We start from the raw sequence: 19480 nt of genomic DNA, 5'->3' as shown, positions 1-19480 counted from the left end.
CCACTCCAGTATTCTTGCCTGGAGAATCCCATGGACAGAGGGGTCTGCTGGGCTACAGTCTACGGGGTTGCAAAGAGTTGGACACGACTGAGCAACTCTTATACACACACACACACACACACACACACACACAGTGACTTTCCAAACTCCTGTCCTATAGTCTTGAGGTTCACAGGTTAAGAGGTTGTATCTGGATGCATTTCACCTTCAAAACTACCAGCAATTAAACTAGCACCAATTCCCATTTCAATGGATAATGAAACAGTACATGGTCAAATTCATATGTAAATACTGCAACAGGAGTTGCTGAGTTGAGAACTGAGGACTCTGTCTCCAATTTTTTTCTTAGAAAACAAATCATAAAGTCAGGACAGGAGAGGACAGAGAAGAAAGAAGAAAGAGCACTGTTCCCAGACCCAGGTAACACCAGGTCTAGGAACTTGCCTCCCCTTAAATTCACAGTGAAAAGAGGAGAAATAACCATACTATCAAAATCCTGAGGACTTCAACCCAGAAAGTTTTACACAGAACCACAATACAAATGTTGTAACTTTTCTATTCTCTTCATTAAAAGGGAATCATAGAAGAGAGGTTAAAGAACAGATACAACAGGAGATTTTATAAAAGTGGGATTATTTTGGTCTTAGTATAATGCTTAACATAAATACTGACTACAATGACCTTCTCAAACCCAATTTCTAATGGGAAGCCTGAAATAAACGTTACATATTTAAACATGTTTACAACATTTCCCTCATGTTTTAAAGATGCTTTCCAAAAAGTTCCAAGCATTTTTTACCAATGAATGTAAAAGTTAAATCTTACTTTTCTGCAGCAAGGAAGATTCCAGATGCACAGTCTGCTTTAAATTCTGGCTCACATGAATCCAGAAAATAAAGTAACTCCTTCATCATGCCTCGAATATTATTCCCATTTACCAGGGCAAAACTCAATTCCATTGCACGCCTTCCATGGAGGGAGGGAAAAAAAGTTATGATATTTACAGTGGGAATGAAACAAAGACCCAGGTATGTTGTCCCTGAACACCAAGCACCAGTGGATGTATTGATGTCCTTGTGTGATCTTGTAATCCCAATCTTTGCACATGAGATAACCAAACTTAACAAAGTTATTTTGAACTTTCATCAATGCTTTTCTTCAAAAATTCCCAAAGATACACACTACTAAAGACAGTCTATTCTATGAAGCTGAAATTTAGAATACCTAAAAGGCTCAAAAAGAGAGGCAAAGAAATTAATACTCAAAGATACTATCTCTCTGCATCAACAGTTAAAAATGTGATATATAGTCACCAAACTCTTTTACTACATCCACTTCAACCCAAAGATGATATAACATACATCGAAAGGTATACAAGTGATTAGAATAAAAACAAACCCTGAGGGCTGAGTGAAATAAGTTAGAGAAAGACAAATATTGTATGATATCACTTATATGTAGAAGCTAAAAAAGCTGAATGCATAGAAATACAGCTAGAATGGTGGTTACCCACTGTGGGGTGGGAAAAATAGGGAAATATTGGTCAAAGAGCATGAATTTCCACGTGTAAGATAAACAGGCTCTGGAGATTTAATGTATAGCATAATGGCTATTATTAATAATGGTGTATTAATAAACTTGAAAGCTGCTAGATTTTAAATATTTTAAAAATATTTTAAAATAAGTAGATTTTAAATATTTTCACCACAAAAAAGAAATGGTAATTATGTGATATGCTGCAGGAGTTACATTTTGCAATAAAGTGTGACAAAGCAATGTGATGTACATCTTAGACTCATACAATTATATACCAATAAAGCTGGAAAGAAAAATGAAAAAAGACAGTAAGCGCCATGAAAAGGAAAAAAAGATATGTGCTATGAGAGCAAACAGGAGTTTCTATAATAGCATCACTATAACATGAGTTTGAGCAAACTCCAGGAGACAGTGAAGGTCAGGGGAGCCCAGTGTGCTGCAATGGGCTTGCAAAGAGTTGGACATGACTGAGAGACTGAACAACAATAACAAATAGCTGCCTATCAAATTTGACAACCAAGGTAAATATGGATATGCTAGTTACTACACTCATCTTTTCGTATTTGGTCAATAATGTCAAACCATGGCATATAATTTACTTTCAAAAATACCAATTTAATAAGCTGAAAATACTTTCATCTTAATCTACAAGCAACAAAAACTCAATCCTTAAAATTGCATTAAGAAATGCAATAATAGCTAATTCTTATACAGTGGTTAAGTGCTTTACATATGCTAGTCCAGTTAATCCCACATAACCTTTGGAAGTGGGTGCTCCTGTATCTACATTGTACATGGAGACAACCGAAGCACAGAAAGACTAAGTAACCAGACCAAGTTTATTAAGGGCAAAGCTAGGATTTGAAACGAGACCTTCTGGCTCCAGAGTCTTAGCTGCTATTGCTATACAACCTGTCAAAAGACCCAGGTTTTACTTTTGAAATGCAAAGCCCAGTCAAGAGCGAAAGAGAAACAACACAATAGGAGCCAGAAAGTCTGATTTCTATCCCGAAGACTGCCTTGTTCAAGGAGTAAGCTTTAGAGTTAAGTCATTTGATTCCTCTGGGACTGTACTTTAATCTGTTAACTGAGGAGAGAAGAAATTGCCTAGTTTCTCTTACTGGCTTGCTCTGAGAACCAACTGAGAGGGTACTTATAAATCCTTCACAAAGCTTTATATAAAAGTCATTATTACTGAGATCAGGTCTTATTTTTAGTTTGCCCAAGCACTTAACACCTGTTCTCTACAAATAAAAGGAACTCAATTATCAATAAATGTTTGTTAAGTGAATAGTTTCAGAGATCAGTTCAAATTAAATTTTTCTGGTTTGAACAGTAAACCAAAAGTTCATTGAAGCCTACTATAACTAGGTTTTACAAACACATACAGTTATTCTAAGAGGAGGACCAGTAGAGTTAATTGATCAAGGGAAAAAAAAAATATGCCTTTCAAAGTCATATGCTGAGTAAAGTGCTGAGTAAAGTAAGTTAGACAGAGAAGGAGAAATATCATATGACATCCTTTATATGCAGAATCTAAAAAGAAATGATACAAATAAACTTATTTACAAAACAGAAACAGACTTCAGAGAATGAACTTATGGTTGCCAGCAGAGAAGATCGGGGAAGAGATAGGGAGTTTGGGACCGACATGTACACACTGCTGTATTTTAAAATGGTAACCAGCAAGGTCCTACTGTATGCCACATCAACGTTATGTGGCAGCCTGGATGGCAGAGAAGTTTGGGGGAGAATGGATACATGCATATATATGGCTCAGTCTCTTTGCTGCTCACCTGAACTATCAGAACAGTGTTAATCAGCCATACTCCAAGTTGTTTTTTTTTTTTAGGTCCTATGTGCTGCCTAAAAGTCATTCCCAGATGCACTGTTTTAACAGGTTGCCTCTAGTATCTTGGGGCATAAGTACTGCGAGAAAATGTGTGCTGTCAGCCATTCGAGTCTCAGCATAGTGACAGAACACTCAGCCGATGGATCACTTCGTATCTTCATCCTCCAGCACACAGAACACAGTACCTCTGATGAGTAAACGTATGCCCAGCCTACTTGCACCTGTTTTATTTAACAAAGAACCAAGGGTAACTTCAGGGTGCACTGAAGTATTCCTTACTGGTCTCTTTCATTGATCTAAACTTCTCCCTGCCAATCCTTTTCAAAAAAAGGATTTACTCTGTCAAAATAATGACTAAATACATAAATGTCAACATTCTCCTTCTCAAAACTCTATTACAAAGTTATCAGATGGAGGATTGGCGGGGGCGGGGGGGGGGGGGGGGGGGGGGCGCGGGGGGGGGGGGTGGCACACAACTTTCAATTATCTGTTACCGTTTTATGGAGACATCCAAATCTTTTAGACAGTCCACAATTGTGCTTCTGTGCCTCTGTACTGCATTGTGATCTGTCTGCACAGTCTTCAACAAAGATGTCAAAGCTACATATCTGGATGAAACAAAGTTGCAGAAGAACATAATTAAAACGGGAAATTCAGGATAGTTCTCTGCTTAATGACAAAGATGATGTTCAATGACTACTGAAAACTGTACATGGTTAAATATTTAAAAGACACAACAGACTTAGTAAAATGTAAACGCTGTAAACCCATAAACAACACTATAATCAAAAACTGTGGCAACCAGAAGCCTGGGATTTAGATTTACATTCATGGCCAACTCCATTAAATTTCTAAAAGTGATAGACTCGGTTCTTCCAAACTCTTTCAAATAGCACAACAAAATAAGCATACAGTATGCCTTTTCAGGCTGCCTGAGCCCCAAAATGCAAGAGGAAATTATTTCAATTTTACCATTTGTATTTTCTCTGCTTTTGATACCAGTACCAAAACTGCCCCTACAAAACCTTGAATTTACCATCTAAGTATAAAAAAATCTTCTGGAAGGAGAAGATAATTCAGGGTACCATAATAATTATTTCCACTTTTTTTTTTCAATCATAACATGATAAGAAAGAATAAAAAAATAACACTGATAAATTCATTCACTTTTTAAAAGTAGCTGGAGTTTACAAACATCTTCTAGGTTTGTAACCGAAATATTCTGTTTTTCTTCTTAATTGAGAGGGGTCAGCAAACTAAGCCTAGAACAGCCCTCTGCTGTCCGGTTTGGTAAATCAATTTTTATTGCAATGCAGCCATCATCTGCACAGTCTGTGGCTGCTTTCACACCAAGAGGCAGAGCTGAGTAGTTGCCAAAGAGACCCTAAGGCCCATGTAGTTTATAATAGAGACCATCTGAAAAAAAAAAAAAATAGAGACCATCTGTTCCCAGACAGGAAAAGTTTGCTGATTCCTAAAGGTAAAGCATAAATAAGGACTAAAAGTTAACTCATGAGGCAAATCCTCAAATTCTTATCAAAACAGTCTTTAGACTAAAAATAAAAATCCTGAGTTGAAGTTTTAGACATGTCACTCTACATGTGTGATCTTGAGTAAAGTCACTCATGAATACACTGAGTTTATAATAGCCAGATACAAAATATTTTTCAGCTTACTTACCTGATATTCTTGTCATTGTTCAATAAGAAACGACCCAGGATATTTATGGCTAGGACCTACAGAAAAATAGCACAAGTTAAGAATTTAAGAAAATAAAAAATCTATATTGTTTAAGGATCACTTTCTGGCCTCTGATGAGTGCAAACTATTTAAAGGTGGTAGTTTAATCAGCACTTCTACGGATTGCTAGCCAAAAAAAACCTCTGAAGGCAAACTCTTAAAATCATATTCTATTTCAACAGTAAAAGCCGTAAGAATGTTTTCAAGTTTTTATATTGCTAGCAGGAAAATAGTATTGTTACAACTTCACTGGAGGGAAATTTGGCAATAACTATAAATAATAAAAATAAGGTATTCACTGGATGGTTAGGTTAGGACTCCGAGCACCCACTGAAGGTGGCACGAGTTTAATCCATGCCTCATGACACAGTCAAAAAAATTAATAAATAATTAAAACTACAAAATGAAAATATATCCCCTGCTTCAACAATTTCACATCTAGGAATTCAGCTGACAAATATAGTTGAACATATGCACAAAAATCTACTGCAACACTATCTGTAATCACAAATGATAGGAGTGTTCATTAATAGCAATTTTCCTAAATGTACTATGGCACATTCACGCAATGGAATGTTAAACAACCATTAAAAAGAATGAATCATGACACATGCTATGACAGGTATGTACCCTGAGAATATTATATTAAGTGAAATAAGCCAGACACAAACACCCCATATTATATGATTCCATTTAGGTGAAATGTCCTGAATAGGCAAATCCATAGAGACAGAAAGTAGAATGGTGGTTGCCAGGGGTTGGGGTCAGGGGATAATGGGGAATTATTGTTTAAAGGGCACACAGTTTCAGTTTGGGAAACTAAAAAGTTCTGAAGATGAATGGTGGGTGTTGGCTACACAACAGTCTGAAGGTACTTACTTAACGCCACTGAACTACAAAGTTAGAGATGGTTAAAATGATAGCGTTTATGTTATGCAAATTGCACCAATCTTTTTTAAAATGAGAATGGTCTCTATATATGTGAATATAAACTAGCTCCAACATAATGTTTTCATCTAACATGATAAGCATAAGGTGCAGAACCACCCAGATGTCAAAAGACCTGTACCCAAATACTGTAGTGTAGTTAGTATATTTGTTTCTCACAAAGCAATGGATTAGCGATCATTATATTAATAAATGGTTGAAATAATGAATAAACACTTGAAGGAGAGTTTTTCCTTACAAAAGAATTCCAATTACTTAAAGAAGAAAAAGTGAGGAGAATAGAAAAGTATCATTAGAGCACCACCCAAAAAATTGTTAAAGACAAGATCCTCAGAAGGATACTAAAATTGGTTGGCAAAAGTCTGAGAACAGAGTATCTGCATAGTGTCAAAAGTGTTTCCTCCAAAATATTTTTAATTACATAGAGTAAAAATAACAATTATACAGTGGAGAGACACAGCAGACACCACCTTACCCAAAAGATCAAGGTTAAAATCACCAGTAATGAGACAAATAAAGAGCATGTACCTCCAGATATGAAACTGTAAAGGGCACAACACTTCTGGGGTAGTCTCACCAAAAAAGCTTAACTACAAACTAATTTTTATAAGAATATATCAGACTGTCAAATTCAGGAATATTCTGCAAAATAACTGATCAGTGCACTTCAAAAATGTCACAGAAGACAAGGAAAGATGAAGGAAATGTCAAGATTGGAGGAGACTAAGGAGACATGACAATCAATGCAACATGGGATCAAGGATTGGTGCTAGAAAGGAAAAAGGACATCAGTAGAAAAACTGGTAAAATCTGAATAAAATCTGTAATTCAATTAATGGTATTAAACCAATATTAATTTCTTAGTTTTGATAATTACACTACAGGAAAACAAGATGTTAACATTAGGGGAGGCTGACTGAATTTGAAACTTTTCTATAAGCCTAAAATTATTTTAAATAAAAAGGTTTAAAAGTGGGGAAGATAAAAAATACAAACACAGAGATATGTTTAAATATGAATAGAATACCATCCCAAAATGTACATTAGAAAATGGTAACAACTGCTGACTAGAAGAATTAAGTCTAAACATAAAATCAATAAGCAGACATTTTCCTCCCTGTATACCATTTTCTTTGAAGTGTTCAAACAGGAGATGGCAAGAGTGAACATCGAATTTTAGAAATCAGTGAATTAAAATGGACTGAAATGGGCAAATTTAATTCAGATGACCATTATATCTACTACTGTGGGCAAGAATTTCTTAGAAGAAATATAGTAGCCCTCATAGTCAAAAAAGAGTCTGAAATGCTTGGGTGCAATCTCAAAAATGACAGAATGATCTCTGTTTGTTTCCAAGGCAAACCATTCAATATCACAGTAATCCAAGCCTATGCCCCAACTACTAATGCTAAAGAAGCTGAACGGTTCTGTGAAGACCTACAAGACCTTCTAGAGCTAACACCCAAAAAAGGTGTCCTTTTCATCATAGGGGACTAGGAATGCAAAAGTAGGAAATGAAGAAACACCTGGAATAACAGGCAAATTTGGCCTTGCAGTACAAAATGAAGCAGGGCAAAGGCAAACAGTTTTGCCAAGAGAACACACTGGTCATAGCAAGCACCCTCTTCCAACAATGCAAGAGAAGACTCTACACACCGACATCCTCAGATGGTCAATACCAAAATCAGACTGATTATATTCTTTGCAGCCAAAGATGGAGAAGCTCTATACAGTTAGCAAAACCAAGACCAGGAGCTGACTGTGGCTCAGATCATGAACTCCTTATTGTCAAATTCAGACTTAAATTGAAGAAAGTAGGGAAAACCACTAGACCATTCAGGTATGACCTAAATCAAATCCCTTACGATTATACACTTGAAGTGACAAACAGATTCAAGGGATTAGATCTGATAGACAGAGTGCCTGAAGAACTACGGACGAAGGTTCGTGACACTGAACAGGAGGCAGTGATCAAGACCATCCCTGAGAAAAAGAACTGAAAAAAGGCAAAATGGTTGTCTGAGGAGGCCTTATAAATAGCTGAGAAAAGAAGAGAAACTAAAGGCAAAGGAGAAAAGGAAAGATATACCCATTTGAAAGAAGAGTTCCAAAGAACAGCAAGGAGAGATAAGAAAGGCTTCCTCAGTGATCAATACAAAGAAATAGAGGAAAACAACAGAATGGAAAAGACTAGAGATCTCTTTAAGAAAATTAGAGACACCAAGGGAACATCTAATGCAAAGATGGGCTTGATAAAGGACAGAAACGGTATGGACCTAACAAAAGCAGAAGACATTAAGAAGAGGTGGCAAGAATACACAGAAGAACTATACAAAAAAGATCTTCATGACCCAGATAACCACGATGGTGTGATCACTCAACTAGAGCCAGACATCCTGGAATGTGAAGTCAAGTGGGCTTTAGGAAGCATCACTACAAACAAAGTTAGTGAAGGTGATGGAATTCCTAAAAAATGATGCTGTGGAAGTGCTGCACTCAATATGCCAGCAAATTTGGAAAACTCAGCAGTGGCCACAGGACTGGAAAAGATCAATTTTCATTCCAATTCCAAAGAAAGGTAATGCCAAGTAAAGTTCAAACTACTGCACAACTGCACTCATCTCACACAGTAGCAAAGTAATGCTCAAATTCTCCAATCCAGGCTTCAACAGTACGTGAACTGTGAACTTCCAGATGTTCAAGCTGGGTTTAGAAAAGGCAGAGGAACCAGAGATCAAATTGCCAACATCCACTGGATCATAGAAAAAAGCAAGAGAATTCCAGAAAAACATCTGCTTTGTTGATTACACCAAAGCCTTTGACTGTGTACATCACAACAAACTGTGGAAAATTCTTCAAGAGATGGGAATACCAGACCACCTGACCTGTCTCCTGAGAAATGTGTATGCAGGTCAGGAAGCAACAGTTAGAACCGGACATGGAACAGACTGGTTACAAACTGGGAAAGGAGTACATCAAGGCTGTATATTGACACACTGCTTACTTAACTTATATGCAGAGTGTAACATGTGATATGCTGGGCTGGATGAAGCACAAGCTGGAATCAAGATTGTTAGGAGAAATATCAATAATCTCAGATACCACCCTTATGGCAGAAAGCAAAGAAGAAATAAAGAGCCTCTTGATGAAAGTGTAAGAGGAGAGTGAAAAGGCTGGCTTAAAACTCAACATTCAAAAAACCAAGATCATGGCATCCGGTCCCATCATTTCATGGCAAATAGATGCAAAAACGATGGAAACAGAGATTTTATTTTTCTGGGCTTCAATATCACTGCAGATGGTGACTGCAGCCATGAAATTAAAAGATGCTTGCTCGCTCCTTGGAAGAAGAGCTATGACCAACCTAGATAGCATATTAAAAAGCAGAGACATTACTTTGCCAACAAAGGTCTGTCTAGTCAAAGCTATGGTTTTTCCAGTAGTCACATATGGATGTGAGAATTGGACTTTAAAGAAAGCTGAGTACCAAAGAATTGATGCTTTTGAACTGTGGTGTTGGAGAAGACTCTTGAGAGTCCCTTTGACAGAAAGGAGATCAAACCAGTCATTCCTAAGGGAAATCAGTCCAGAATATTCATTGGAAGGACTGATGCTGAAGCTGAAACTCCAATACTTGGACCACCTCATGCGAAGAGCTGACTCATCTGAAAAGACTCTGATGCTGGGAAAGACTGAAGACAGGAGAAGGGGACAACAGAAGATAAGATGGTTGGATGGCATCGCTAACTCAATGGACATGAGTTTGATGAGTTTCGGGAGTTGGTGATGGACAAGGAAGCCTGGCATGCTGCAGTCCACGGGGTTGCAAAGAGTCGGACACATCTGAGTGACTGAACTGAACTGATACCATTTTGTATGGAATTTTTTTTACTTTATGTGTTCATTTTTTTAAATAAAAATAAATATTTAAGAAAAATGGATTAACTCAAATATGCTGCCATCTTGTTTGAAGTGAATGAGGCCAACTCAAATCACGGCTCCAAACAAAAGCTTATTCTGAAATGGTTCCTTCATTCAACATCGTCTGTATTTGTAACATACATAAAACCTTCCAATTTCTATTATAATCAACATTAATCCTTCAGTGGATAGAATGATACTTCAGGTACCAAAACATCATACATTCTGCATCATTCTTTCCTAAAGTTAATTTCCAAATTCCAAGTCAATTATTTTAAAATAAAATGTTTAGAGTAAAGATTAAAAACTTACTCGCAGTCCACTCTCTGACTTAATATCCATGATAGTCAAAACCGTTTCATAAAGAATAGCATTTCCTACATTTTTACTAGTCTCCGTATTAGTGGCAACCTGAAAAGACACAGAAGGTGTTATGTGACAAAACAATGTTTCCAAAAAACATCCAGAGGTAACAAGAGACATTTTATGATTGTTTTCAGCCACCAATGAGAAAACACAAACAAAAATTGCTCCATATAATCACAATCAATCTGCTCCCTGCTATACTAAAATGGGTGTTTACAAAAACACAAGTTTTGTTCTACTCACCTGTGCTAATATATCATTCATAGCTTCACTTGAGTCATCATCATTTCGTCCTAAAATTCTTAATAACCGCAAAATTCGTACCTAATGTGCAAAATATGACAAACATCAACAAATTATGTCTAGCACAAAGGAACTTTGCTTGATATGAAATTCAAATAACTTAAATGAAGTCTTAGATCCCAATAGAAATGGTCAAAATTCAAACAGAAGAATTTTAAACATGATCTTTAGAGCAGTTATGTATGGTTCTATGTCTTAATGAAGCTGTTAGACAATCTACACTTAACAGTCAAAGGATACCATTACCTGCAGAGCTATATAGCACACTGGAAAATCATGTTTCTATGTGGTACATGATTTGACTATTACAAATATAATTTTATTCTATTAATCTAATACAGAATTGTGTCACTATTCATTTATCAATGTAATTAGCTTAATCAATTAACTACCAAAACTACTCAACACAAACATAAGAGGAAGGAAAAATTCATTCCAAAATATATCATTTATCCTAAACTTTCTTTCAAGCTCACCTGCAAAAAGGGGTCACTGATCCCAGAAACATCATGTTCTGGTGAATATCCGGACATGATGAGGTTCTTTAGAATACGAACTAATTGGGGCACAAGCTGCAGGGAATAGAGATGCATCAAAAAACAGTGAACATCAAAGAATTTCTCAGGCAGAGGTTAACTTGGCTTAGAAAAAACAGATTCAAGAGTCTGAGTCCAAGCAAATTCTACTGATACAATATCCTAGTATACTGTTGATGTTTCACAGACGTAACTTAGAAGTATTCTGGCCCAGAACTCAAGAAGGAGTATGTATGTTATCTGAATTAAAACCAAAACAGACATTTTTACTTCAGAGTAATATATGCGAAGATACTACAAATAACAGTAGGTCAGAAAGCCTAGAGAACCGAGTAAAACAGATGCCTATGGGGACTTCTATGGGACTTGACACACGTAGGCTGCACAAACATATTCAGTTTTTAATCTATCTAACACATGTGGATATAAAATGCTACCACATCCAAAACTCTGGTAATTTTATGAAAATTAGTTTTAAAACAAACTATCTCAAATAAAGAAAACAAAACTCTCTCTTATTATATTGTCAGTTATATCCTTTCCCAATAAACAACAGGGAATACAAAAGTCTCCAACACCGACAAGACACATGAAAAATTGTCTCCTTCTCCTGAGGAAGAAAGCAAGGCCATGAATGCTGTTTTTGTCCTATTCTTAACTCATACAACACAATTTTTGATAAAATTCAATTTCAGCACCTAATCATACATTTGTTGCCTATCTTATCTTACTAATGAAATGATACATTCCTTATGGTCAGAATGCCCTTCTTTTTTAACTCTGTCCATTAGACTAACTGATGACACACAGTAGAGGCAATTTTATTGCCAAGCTGAACTTAAAAATGCTTTAAATACTATTATTTATTGCACTTCATTGAGAAATCATTTAAGATTAAAACCCTATTTCAAAATGTTTGCCACAATAAGGACCTTTCCAGTCTCCAACTACAAACTCAATTTAGCTATATAAACAACTCTAATCACCACCTAACATTAAGAACTGAATCCAAAGCAAGCTGAATCTTATCTGTCTTGGAGGCAATCAGAACAGCCCCAACTTTGCTGCAACTCAATTATCTTTCTCATTGAATCTGGATTCCTTTCTAAGTGGATCAAGACTGAAACAAAAGCCAAGCTGGGCTCAAGGAATGCACTCAAAACACAATACTAAATCTACTGCTGAATATAAGACAACATAATCTGTGTGAATAGGTTTGGCCGTAACACTTCAGAATTTAGCACTTCCTAAGTCACCTAACAAAAATCTAATTTGGACAACTCCAAGATTCAAACAAATCTAAGCTTACAATGGCCTGTAAATTCTAAACAGAATCCTCATTAAATCTCTCAACTCTGGACAGATTCAATAAGAAGTCAGAATAATATAACTATATAAACTGCTTTAAAATGTAATAAAACTGGAACCATCTAGTTAGCAAGCTCTACACTAAAAAGTAGTTCGCCTTGCATACTTCTCAATAGTCTACTTTTTTGTACTACACATATCCTTCATTATTTTTTTAAATCTGGTTTCTGTCTCGGAAAAATTCTTTTTCCTTCAGCTACGAAGCTCACACCACATAAGAGCACCCTGGGACAAAAAGCACAAATATCTCTAAGTGTTCAGCATACAAATTCTTGGAACCAAGCTTTATTTTTCAGACAAAAAAGCAAGTTACTACAACTGATGACAAGACAAACAAAATGACAAAGGGAAAAGCTGCAGCCATGAAAATCAGTTGATGCCCACCCACTCTACCTCAAAAATCTTTTAACGCTCCAAAACTTTAAGGCAAGATCGAGTGCAGGTCAGGAAGAAATTAAAGCTCTAAGTCTGAATTGAAAGCTCAGAAGTAGTACTGAGCTTTTTAAAGTATGAGGTTACCCAGACACGGTTCTAAAGTGTATCTACTTCAAAAAGAAGCAGTGTTTGGTGTTTTGGTTCCAAATTGCTCTGGACTGCCATCACCAATGCCACTGGGAAACTGCTCAAAGTATCTCAGGTGAAGATAAAGGAAAGGCAGAGGAGGAGGCTTAAAAATCAGGAAAGGCTGCAACTGAAATCCAAGGCTGACTGTGGAATCAGGAGTTTAAGTGACAAGACCAAATCTGGACTAAGGAGTTAGCTAAAAATGCTATGACAAATAACACAGAATTAAGCACAGATTCAGCATTAGTATATTTTTTAAGCCACATTTGTGGATGGATACACAAAAGCTACTAAGGACCTAATGCCAGCATGCACGATCTAAATGAGGGTTAATTCTTACCTTTTCATTCTAACATACAGCAGGATTCCAAACAGACAACAGGAACAAAACATACAAAGCAAGCATTAGGGACAGATACGGGCCTCACACTATATTTATAATATTTTAATCAAGACATGATCATCTAAGGAGGAAAAAAAAGCTCCCCCCGCCACACCGCCCGAAGAGCTGCTATTAGAGCTTCATTAGATCTAAAGTACAAAGTAAACCCAATATATGGAGTGGTCATCATCCTATAAAAGGAACTGAATGCATGTAATTATCCAAAAAACAGTCTTTCTCTGAGTCCTGCTTACTAGTGCCTTCTGAATGTAAGTGGAAAAAACAAAAATCTCCATTCTAGAATGCTCTAAGAAAGGGAGGGAGGGACTTCAGAAAGCTAGAGACATCTACCACTGGAGTCACCACAGCACAAAATGAACAGAGGGGGACTCTCTGTTAGGTAAAGGTAATATCAAATCTCAGTTTGCAGTTTTCACCTTAGAGGGTAAAAAAAAAAAAAAAGAAATCACCTGCCTTAAAACACACGCGCGCACACACACACACACAATTCCTGCTTGTAATTCGACCTCAGGTTACATTTCCTAATTTCAATGTGAAAACAGTAGATAAAGTACATGAGAGATCGGCGTGTCTGCCAAGGAGAAAAGACTTCTATTATGAAAGGGGAAACACTGTACTACTGCCAGTTCTGTGCCTAAAGCTGACTTCCTACCACACAGAAGGGTTGGTTAAGTCCTTTACTCAGTTCCATACCTTTCCTTCAAAAGAAAATTCCTAAGTGAGAAAATCATGTCCTTTAGGAAAACCATTTTCAATCAAGAGAGGCTTAGATATACAGAATAGCACCTACCTTTCTGAAATGTGCAAGCATGTCTGGGCTTCGCTCACACATTTCTGTGAGGAGGACTACAGAAGTGTGAAGGACACCTGAAAGAAAAGAGCCGGTGAAAACTAAAAATGAGGCTGTATTCTTCAGTTTCATAGCACAGGGCTTTCAGTTCTGAAGGTCAATTCCAAAAACGTAGCTGCTACTTTTGTTTTTTAATCTCCCAAGAATCTAAGCATTGAGCTGAATACAAAGAAGGTATTCATAGATACCTGCTGATTTAATACAGATGATCTGTCAAATCAGAATATTCTAAAGTTACGTGGCCAGAATAATTGCTTACAAATGACATTCAATGTACAAGCCTCTCCATTTGAGAATATCCATAAAGACATGCTCAGTCAATATAAACTGGATATCACCTGCTCCAGATTTAGTAAGCTCTTAGCTGATTTTTGAAAGATATTTCAAGAAGAAAAATCTTACTAAGACTTTAAATTTCCAGACAAAATATAGTCATGAATGACAAAGTAAATTTGCTTGTTCAAGAGTGAGTGAAAAGAATCACATACTTTACACTAAATATGTGCCCTAGACATTCATTTATTCAACAAGTATATTCTGAATCTTCTAGGCAGAGGACTGCATTGATCAAATTAAATACATGTTACCACTTTTTTTCTTAGCATTTAGGACACAAGAATTTTCTTCACTCAGAATCTGTTTCATTAAATTCAAAACAAGAATAAAATGTTCAGTTAAGAACAGCCACATACATTCCATCTAATTCCTCATAAGTTTTATATGTCTGAGTACCCATTACAAATTCCTGTTACAAGTAACCTACAAGGAGTTTCACAAATCTTACATTACAATGGCAAAGAGATAAAGAAATAGCCAAGAAGTCAAAAGGTTTCACACATGAAAATCAAGGCTAGGATCATTTGCAATTACACTGAGTATTAGTTAATATAGTATTTTTGATATAATAAAAGGGGACCAGAAATGAAAAACAAGCTTACTATAAAGGAATCAATCTCTAATTACAAAGCTAGTATTTGAGAGTAGAAGAGAGATTCAACCCATTGGCCCTTCCTGGAAAAGGTGTCCAAGCACAGCAGAAAGCTGAGTCCACTGTGTGAGACAGAGGCCAAGACTGCCTGAAGACTATTGTCTTTCTCCTTCTCCCTCAGTACTTCATGAGTGCATCCAAATCACATTACCATGGTTCTTTTCATTCAACAAATTTTTTGTTGCTGGTAAAAACATCTCCATAAGTTCAGGAACCTTCCTGATGACATGAACAGCACAAAGTGCTGCCTACAAAAAAAAAAAAAAACAACAACAACATAAAAAGGACAAAAGAAGATTTATTTCAATTAAAGTCAGGACAACCAATCTTACAAACAAAAGAACCTTGTCAACCAGTTCATCTACATGAAAAAAGAAAGGAGGTATAGATCTGATTATCAGATTTATTAGTTATTAATTGCTTAGGGCTGTCCAATTTATACTACTGCATTAATGAGAACTTCTAACTCACCTGTCTCTTTGGTCATATATTACCAAATAAGTGGACAACAACTTTTTTCAACCAGACCATCTGTTAACACGAGCTTACCAATTGTGCTAAGTATAATTTATCTGCAGCTTTGCAAAGTTAAAAAATAAAGACTCTGTCACTGATCATCGTTCTTCTGAGTAAGAAAACCAAAAGGTTTTATAAAAACACTATGCAGGTGAAAGATACATATATTGCAGATGCTTTAAATCTGCTGCTACTTTTAATAATACCTATACTTTCTCCATTCAACCTCTACTGAAATCAAGAAAATCATTTGAAAGTTACTTAGTATCTTAGTTAAGTCTCTCTGTTAGCCAGTCTCTACTAAAGAAAAGATGGCCCTAGCTTGTTGACAGGAAAGAAAGGGACATTCAAAGACTGATTTCAGTTACTCTCCCCCTATCCCCACAAAGGAACCATAACTACTACTTGTTGGAACTGAATATCATAATTTAGGTACTTAATAAGAAAAGATTTCAGCTAATTCTTTCCATGCTACAGTTGAGGAAAACAATTTTTTCCTAATCTGCAGGGATATTTTACTTAATATTTATGTAATCTTTCTGAACAAGAGCAGCCCACACATTCTTTAAGAGAAAGGACTGGCTTTGGCCTTTAGCCATCATTAGCAGCACATGATCCTGGAAAACAGCTTGGCCCTTTTAAACAGCTTTGTCTCACACCATTAAATGCAAAAGGCACAGTCAATGACAATCAGATGATTTTATGTCACTTCTAAAGTCCTAAATTTTATACCGCTTATTTATGAAGGCTTTAAGATTCAAACACAATAAAATAACAACAAAATATTTATACTAACAAATAAAAGCATATAAGAGAATACGATCACTGTCTTCCATTACTATTTCACTTAGATATACCAATTTTAGGAAGGAGGTTCTAAATCATTCCCTAATAATTATCTAGGTCCCAAGGAACTGCACTTCCAAGATTCAAAGGCCCTAATACAAAGGCACGGGCACTAAAATAAATTTGTAACAATCTGTTCATTATCACTTTGTTTAACACTGGTTAGAGTCAGGTAATTTAGGAAGTAATTAGGTATGCCATCTATTTGTTTGTTGATAAACAATTTTCTTGAAAAGTGAGGAATTAAGAGAATTAAAGTGTTCACAATCACTTACCAACTGGAGAGTTAAATAGCAATAAAAAAATCACCTCCAAAATTAGTATAAAAAATAGATTTTGACTTATGAACAACTGATTCATATACAGTCATTTAAAACACATTTAATGCACAGAGAAAGTTATATTATCACTTGCGCTTTCAAGAATGAATCATGTGCCTTCTCTCCATAATACTCCCTATTCCAAACACAGACATTCCATTTCATGGAAAGTTACCTTTTTTCTTAAGTAAGAGTTGGAGGTTTTCAAGAGTTTCTCTACCTCTCCTGCAAGATCTCTGCACATCTCTGAGGACCCCATGCAGCCGAGGGTACAAAGTGCTAGCCCTTGTACATACTGTGTGCTATGATTGAGATCACTGCAAAAGAAAGAAGGCGGCAGAAATGAATATGCCCTGCCCGGTGCTCCCAATGAAGAAGCTTCACAATCTAACAAGAAAGCTCTGAATGATTCATGATTCCTCTCATAAGGAAAATATTAGGATAATTTTTGCAAAAAAAAATGTTTATTCTAACCTTATTATTAATACAAATTACAACACAGTAAACTGACAGTTTGTTCTACATGCTTACAACCCAGCATTTCCAAACACCACTAGTAACAAAATCTATACAACATACTACCTATGGGATGCCAAAAGAACTTTCTTTACTAGCAATGACAGAATATGAAGCACAACTCTATCTTTAAAGATTTTAATATGCTCTATTAACTACAAAAAAGTAAGATATTAACCAAAATGTTTAAAAAAAAATTTAGAAAACACAATCCTGCTAGAGCATTTAAGATGACAAACATCACAACAGAAACACTCTAAAATCTTTGAGCACAGTATTAACCTTGATATTAATTTTTACATTTATTCAAAAGAAGAAAAACAGTAACTAAAAAAACAGCTAATTAAACCATCTTAAACTAAGGTAGATGTTACAGTGAGGCTCAATATCTAGTAGATGGCTGGATGGCATCACTGACTCAATGGACATGAGTCTGAGTGAACTCCGGGAGTTGGTGATGGACAGGGAGGCCTGGCATGCTGCGATTCATGGGGTCGCAGAGAGTTGGACACGACTGAGAAACTGAACTGAACTGAACAGATACAAAAAATTCTAACAGGCACTGATTACTGCACAAAACTATTTCTAAACCAGCCAGGAAGTATTTTCAGAAAAGTTGAAGCATTAAAAGTTTGAATAGTAAATGCATTTATATATTATAATCAACTCTTACTATGCAGAAGCTGAATTCCTATGTTGAGTTATGCTACTTCTACCAGCCTTAAGAGTATTTTAAAATCCTTTAGTTCAGTGGTTCTCAAACGGTGATTAGAGAATCTCTGGAAGTTCCTAGGACTATTTCAGGGGGTCCATGAGATATAAATACTTTCACAATACTAACTCATTATTTGTCAGCTTTATTGCACTATCAGTGCAAATGGGAAGAACTAAGGCACATTAGCACATATCAGGAAAGAGGCACCAAACTGTATTACCAGTCACTGAATTCACTGCCATATACTTAACGGTCCAAGAAGGAAGGGAGGGAGGCAGTTTCTCTTAATACTCCCCTTTTTGTTGTTGTCTGCTGTTCAGTCACTCACGACAAAGCAGTAAAAATGACTAGCTTAATTATACCTTGACTTTTTTTCTTTTTTAAGCCATGCCATGCAACTTGTAGGATCTCAGTTCCCTGATCAGGGATTGAATCCGGGTCACTTCAGTGAAAGCCCAGAATCCTAAGCACTAGGCCACCAAGGAACTCCCTCATACCTTGACTCTTGAGTGCACATTTTTTAATATTCTGTGTGACAAAATGGAAAGTATGCATGAAATACTTCTGATGCATAATGAAATAAGGGACAATCTCAGCAAAAAGCACTTGTGTATCTGTTTCATTTGCAAGCTAAACTACGAACCAGCTGTTTTTAAAATGAACATCATTTTCACCTGAAAAATAACAATTATAATTACTAAGATGTGGTTATTTTCTTAAACATTCTTAAACATTTTCTGGAAGAAAAGCCAAGTAAGCCTATCACTTCAAGGGCAACAAGTGACAATATTTGTTGCCAATGACAAACCTAAGCTTTGAAAGTGAAAACTAGAATTTTGGAATATTTGTATTGCCATCATGAACCTGACAGTCTATTAATACTTTAAAGCTCCTTGAACTAATTTTCTCCAAATGCTTTAAGCATGATGTTTAAAAACTAAACAAAAGAGTCAAACTGTATGGATGGGTTTCAATATAACAAAAAAAAAAAAAAACCTTCACTGATACAATTTCAGATTCTACACTAACCTAATGAAACTACCACTTGTGGAGTTTGGTATGGGATCATGGAAGATTATCCACAGTTATCTGAAAGGTTATTAAAGCCCTCTTCCTTTTTCAAACATTATCTGTGAAAGGCTAGATCTTCATATATTTCAACTAAAACATAAGAAAATGAATGCAGAAGCGA

At 36.1% G+C, this 19480-nt stretch overlaps 1 protein-coding gene and 1 non-coding gene across 8 annotated transcripts in view; both read right to left on the bottom strand.

Annotated features, from left to right (window-relative positions):
- Positions 1 to 19480, bottom strand: part of AP1G1 (adaptor related protein complex 1 subunit gamma 1) — a 102369-nt gene that overhangs the window by 27709 nt on the left and 55180 nt on the right. For all 7 annotated transcript variants that reach the window (XM_070770860.1, XM_070770862.1, XM_070770861.1 and 4 more), the window contains 9 exons: positions 17233 to 17374; positions 15527 to 15623; positions 14328 to 14404; positions 11143 to 11238; positions 10607 to 10687; positions 10310 to 10408; positions 5069 to 5124; positions 3883 to 3996; positions 826 to 966 (listed from right to left, as the gene is read on the bottom strand). In XM_070770860.1, the coding sequence (XP_070626961.1) occupies positions 826 to 966; positions 3883 to 3996; positions 5069 to 5124; positions 10310 to 10408; positions 10607 to 10687; positions 11143 to 11238; positions 14328 to 14404; positions 15527 to 15623; positions 17233 to 17374 (903 nt within the window). The remainder of the gene's footprint in view (positions 1 to 825; positions 967 to 3882; positions 3997 to 5068; positions 5125 to 10309; positions 10409 to 10606; positions 10688 to 11142; positions 11239 to 14327; positions 14405 to 15526; positions 15624 to 17232; positions 17375 to 19480) is intronic.
- LOC139177396 (small nucleolar RNA SNORD71) lies at positions 3477 to 3562 on the bottom strand. The gene has a single exon (XR_011561842.1). It is a non-coding gene; the product is annotated as a small nucleolar RNA SNORD71 (small nucleolar RNA).

Source organism: Bos indicus, chromosome 18 (genome assembly GCF_029378745.1).
Source record: "Bos indicus isolate NIAB-ARS_2022 breed Sahiwal x Tharparkar chromosome 18, NIAB-ARS_B.indTharparkar_mat_pri_1.0, whole genome shotgun sequence".
In the NCBI taxonomy this organism is placed as follows: Eukaryota; Metazoa; Chordata; class Mammalia; order Artiodactyla; family Bovidae; genus Bos; species Bos indicus.
The sequence above is the reverse complement of the archived record's forward strand: the minus strand, read 5'-3'. Positions and strand labels throughout refer to the sequence as shown.